The following is a 5,466-nucleotide window of genomic DNA, read 5'->3' on the forward strand; positions in this document are numbered from 1 at the left end:
GAGACCCACCCCCACCCTGCAGTCTCTCCTCTTGGAAACGGAAACGGCTCCACAGTCCCGCGGCTGCTCCCACACACACCTTGGAGTTAGCCTTCCCTTTCCCTCCCTCACCAAATTTATTCCATCAGCCAGACCTGTCAGGTTCACTTACTAAGTATGTCTGTTCACTTTGCCATTTCCCCTGTGCTGCTGTGGCCTCCTCCCTGGTCTACTCTGCCCCACTGCCACCTCCCCCGCCTTCCATCCCTCCCGCAATAGCCAGAGGGGCCTTGGGAAGCTGCAAATCGGGTCACGGACTCTCCCCCCGAACCTCGATGAGCCCCCTTTCCACTGTGACCCAAATCCCGCCCCCTCTCGCCCCACACTCTCCCCTGCTCAGTATGCGCCAGGCGTTCCCCTGCTTCACCACCTCTGCGCCTGCCCTTCCCTCGCCCTGGAACGCTCTTGGCATCTCTGTAGGACTTCCGGTTTCTCGGGTCTCAGTCAGAATGTCACCTCTTCCTATCTGTCACCCCCTCCTGTCACCATAGGTCCTTTCCCAGTTATTCTCTATCACGTCTGCCTCCTGCACTAGACTATCAGCTACCACGTCCTTGTTCTTGCGCCCAGTACAGTGTCTGAAGCAACTGAGGCCCCAGGACATACACAGTTAATGAAGAGCATTCATTAAGGGTCTCCGAAGAGCCTGGCATTCTCCACCTGTTTTCCCCATTATCTCTCACAATGAACCTACCCAGAAGGGATTTTTATCCTCATTTCACAGATGGGGAAACCGAGGCCCAGGGGCTCAGGGACTTGTTTAGGGTCACCCAGCTGGAAATTGGCAGAACCAGGTTTCAAACCCAGGGCTGTCCGTCCTACTCGAGAAAGTCGGGACCACGTGGTCCCCTGTTACTGTCCCTTCTCGCTCTTCTTTGACCCCTGACTAGGAGACACCCCTCCCCACGGACCGCCAATTCTCAGAGGCCTCGACTCCTTGGCAAGGATGGAGATGGAGAATGGGTCATCAGACTGGCCCCACCATCCACAATGAAGCCACAGTCCAGCCCATCTGGTGGCCATTCTGACATTGTCAATACTGGGACAATGGAGCCTTGGAACCCAGCTCCATCCCTGCAGTGTAGGGACCTCGGTGGGTCCTGGCAGTGGGTCCTGGAAGGGGGCTCTTCGACACCTGTTCAGTGGGGCCCTGGGGAGCCAGGGCCATGCCGGGCACTGTCTGGTGCCCCTGGCATCCCAGCCCTGGCTACAGACCCTCAGGTTTAAGGAAGGACTACTGCAAGGAGGAAAGGGGCCAAGATGCCGCCAGCCTGAAGACACCCCATGCGGGTGCCTGGCCACGCTGCCTCGAGCGGGGCTGGACGAGCAGCTCTGACTTGGTCCCCTTGAACCTGTTGGAATCTTGCAGGCCCTGGGTCCCCACAAGGCTGCTGTGGGCACGGTCTGCACAGCCACCCAAGGCAGCCCTGCCCACAAGGGCCTGAAGGACCCTAAAAATCAACCAGCAGGCAGGATCAACCACCCCAAAGCACCCACTGCATTCTTGGCACTCTGCTGTCCTGCTGTGTGACTCTGGCAGGTGACAGGGTCTCTCTGAGCCTCCACTGCCCCATTGCTGCTGGGAGAGAATGATGGGATCCCTTCGCATCGCTGACCTGCCCTGTCACTGTGTGCTTGGGCCTCTGGAGGAGCCCCACTGCCCCCAGCCCTTCCCGTGAGAGTATCTGTCGGCCTTTCACATGACCCCCTCCCCCCATTCCTGCCCTTTTGTCAGGGCTGAGCAGGCCCGGCCTGAAGGGAGGAGGGAGCCCCCAGCACCGGAGAACCAGGAGAGACCGCGCTGCTGGCACAGGGCTCCTGGCGTGTGGAGCTCGGCCAGACACCCCCTACCAAGCTCCTACAGTTCCCAGGGCCTCTCCGACCCTCACCGCAGTCCTGTCACTGTCACTGTCATTCTCTCCCGCCCGCCCCCACCCCTTCTCTCTGGGGCCTGGGCCTGTGGCTGGGAGCCTGAGGGGCCAGGAGGGTGCTCTGGGGCACCCAGACCCCTGGCTAAGCTGGCCACCCCACCTGACTCAGGGGCAGATCAGGTCTGAGGGCTTCCTGTCCCCCCTGCAGCCACCCCCACCCCCAGGCCCCGCCTGCCGGCCTGGTCTGTGCCACATCCACCCTGGCTCTGCCCTACGCCGTGCACCCCACTGGCCCTTCTCCATGCCGCATCCTCCTGGTGTGAAAACACGTGGGGGACAACAGAGAGAGATCAGGAGCCGTGGGACACTGGTTCTTTGACGTCTAGAACATGTGCTCTAGAGGGCTGGCCTGTGGCCCCGGGCTCCGGCTGTGTCCTCGGCTGGCGTGGCTGGTGCCCTCCCTGTGTCTGGGGAATATTTGTCAAATGACTAAAGGGATGAATGAATGTGTGGGACTCCTGAGGTCCGAGCACCCACAGGGCCAAGGCCCGGATCCACCTCCCTTGCAGTGGGAGGGGGTGCACCTCTCAGCCACTCCACCCCACCCGGGCCTGAGTTCCAGGGACCTCGGAGCCCTCGGTCTGGACGAGGCCCAGGGCAGGGGCTGCAGGAAGCTCCATGCAGACATCCCCAGCTGCCACCTTTGCTGCCTCCACGTCCAGGACCCCCCCTCCTCCATGTGACCTCCCCCCCAGGCCCCTGGGCCCCTGCAGCACAAGGCACATCCCCCTGGCAATTTATTTCTCTTTCACTCCCTGTGACAATCCACCAGGGAGGCCCTGTACACCCAGTATTAGCAGCTGAGGAAGCCACAGCCCAGAGAGGCTGCCTTTCTGCCCAAGGTCACACAGCTGGGAGGCAGAGCAAGCTGGGGTTCCGGGCCGCACAGTCAGGCATCAGAGTGGCCCCCGCACAGGCAGTTCTCCTTGAGGAGGGGCCACAGGCTGGGGTGGACGTTCTGTGATCCTGGCCCAGCTCCACCACACCCTCTGGACGACCTCGGGTGGCACCTGGGTCTCAGCTCATTTATGAACCGGGAGCCATGTTAGCACCTCCCTGGCGTAGGTGGAGTGGGCAGCAGAGGGTCGCTGCTGCTAACAAAACCAGGACCCCATGCCTGCCTTCCCCTGGGGCCCGCCTGGACCCAGGTGGGGACCGGCCAGGTGGGCTGGCTCCTTCCTGAGCAACTGTGCTGGTAAGAAGCCTGGCTCCTCCTTTCCTGGTGAGACAATGCCCCCTCCCTTGCCAGAAATGGGAAAGACCTTACCTGGGATCCTGGTGCACCTGGGGGTCCAGGGGGACCGTGTGGTCCAGGGGGACCTGCCGGCAGAGTCACAGGTGGTCACCTGGGGCCAGAGAAGCCCACTGCCCCCATCAGCTCCGGAGAGGACCTTCCCACCCTCCCACCCCAGTTCCTGCCCCGAGTCTGTCTCCATGGGCAGCAAAGGAAGGTGCGGTGAATGAATGGTGGGGGAGGGGGGCACCCGCTCCCTTGGCCTCCCCTGCCCACCGCCAGAGTGGAGAGCCCACCTCCACCCACTCTCCCTGCAGCCCTGACACCACAACCAGAGCCTCATCCACGGGGCCACCCCGCAGCCCCTCCCCAGCTGGCTAGTCCCCCAGCAAATCTCAAGTCTCTCCCTCCTCGGGACCTCGGACCTGACCCCTCTGAAGCCATCCTTCTTGCCTGGGTTACTGCTGCCTGAACATCTGCCCTCCACGCAGCCCCCCCAAGTGACCTTTCAAATAGGTCCCTCTCAGCCCAGCCTCCTTCACCTTCATCAGTCAGATACCCCCTTCTGGAAAGTTCCTCTGCATCCGTGCCTTTGCCGATGCTGTTGCTTCCTCCTGGAGCTTCTCCAACCCCTCCACACCCCAGCAAACTCTTTGCTACTAGTCTCAGGCTAAGCGTCACCTCCTCCAGGAAGTCTTCCAGGAACCTACCCCGCCTCTTCTCTAGGCAAAGCCCTGACAGACCAGCCGCCACCTCTGGCCACTGTCGGTTTGCATGCCTGCCCCCCACCACGGGCCAGGGAGTGCCCAGAGGGTCAGGCCGGGCCTGACGGGTGCAGCACAGGAAGTGGTGTTCCTGACTGAACTTCCCGAATGCTTGGAAGAGTGAGGCCTCTGTCCCCAGTGGCCGGCACAGGTCTGCGCCTCTTGGGCTGCTAGGCTGTACCAATGTGCCCCCGGCACGCTTAGGGAGGACCCGCAGGAAAGTGTACCCCTGGTGGGTGACCATCTGGACTCAGTCTAGCTAAAGGACAAACACCCTCCCAGCTCACTCCCAAATACCACCTTTTAAATGGGGCCACCCTGGCCCAGCTGCTCGCCCAGCCCTGCTTTCTCAGACCCTATGGGATTCACTGATAGTATGTGGGTACTGTTCCTCCTCCACTAGAATGTAAGTACCGTGAGGACGGGAATCTTTGTTCTGTTTATTTAAGTACCCCAGGAACTTAGAACACTGCCCAGCTGAACAGTGCTCGGTGAATATTTCCTGAATTATGAGAGAGTGAATGAATGACAGAGAATGAGCGCCCGGGTCTGGAGCCCTAATCAAGAGGCGCCCCACCCGCCGGCCCCCAGGGCCTCTGTTGCTCGTTCATTCACAGGTAGAACCTGTCAGAGGAGAGTCCACACACCTGGGTGCCGGCCCCGCCCCACACCCCCCTCCTCCCCCCGAGAGGGTCCCATCCCATGCCCTCCCCCAGGGCCCTGCTCTCTGCCTGCAGGCCCAGGGCCTCCTGTCTCTTATGGGCACAGGCCCCACCAGCTCCCTGGGTCTCCCTCATGGCCCCCACACTGCCCGTGCAGACCCATGCCTCCCCATACCCAGAGCATCCCTGCTCTGGCTCACACGAGGGCAGCCCGGGGCTGCATCATGTTGGTGTCAGGCCTTGTTCTGGCAGAAACACTGTGTCGAGTCCCGGGGGAGCTGCTGCCGGAAGCAAGAGGCCCCACCTCAAGCCACTGCTGGCTGGGGCAGACCCAGTGCCCTGCCAAGGCCATGACCCCCAACTGGCCCCCTCAAGGCCCCTTGGTCCAGGCCAAGCCCAGGAGGGGTTACCAGTGGAGACCAGCCTGTGCTGTTGCCCTCTGTGCTCACCTGGAGGGCCGGGGGGGCCCCGGGGCCCTGGGACACCCGCCAGCACCGTGTCCACGGCGGCAGAGGCCAGCTGCGCGTCTGCATCTGCGGGAAGGGCAGAGCGGCCCGTGACCTGGGGGGCAGGGCCGGCGGGGCTGGGGGGCTAGAGCTGAGATCCCCCGGAGCCAGGATGGGCATGCCCGGCCCCGCTGGGCCTCACTGCAGCCCTGGTGAGCAGACGCCATTGCTCCCACGACTCAAGAGGAGCACACAGAGGCCAAATCAGAGGGCAGGGGAAGCCCCGTGGGCACCATTTAAAGCACAAACTCCTTCCTGAACACTCCAGGCCCTTGACTCTGGCCCCACCTTGCTTACCACCCAGGCTGGACGCTCTTCCAGGGTCCAACC

The 5,466-nt window shown here is 62.3% G+C and overlaps 1 protein-coding gene across 1 annotated transcript in view; it reads right to left on the bottom strand.

The window, feature by feature from the left end:
* COL26A1 (collagen type XXVI alpha 1 chain) overlaps positions 1-5,466 on the bottom strand; it is a 178,446-nt gene that overhangs the window by 4,655 nt on the left and 168,325 nt on the right. The window contains exons 9-10 of the mRNA XM_007468820.1: positions 5,080-5,163; positions 3,238-3,290 (exon numbers count right to left, since the gene is read on the bottom strand). Coding sequence (XP_007468882.1) covers positions 3,238-3,290; positions 5,080-5,163 — 137 coding nt within the window. The remainder of the gene's footprint in view (positions 1-3,237; positions 3,291-5,079; positions 5,164-5,466) is intronic.

The sequence above is a fragment of the Lipotes vexillifer genome, unplaced genomic scaffold, assembly GCF_000442215.2.
Source record: "Lipotes vexillifer unplaced genomic scaffold, Lipotes_vexillifer_v1.1 scaffold12, whole genome shotgun sequence".
In the NCBI taxonomy this organism is placed as follows: domain Eukaryota; kingdom Metazoa; phylum Chordata; class Mammalia; order Artiodactyla; family Lipotidae; genus Lipotes; species Lipotes vexillifer.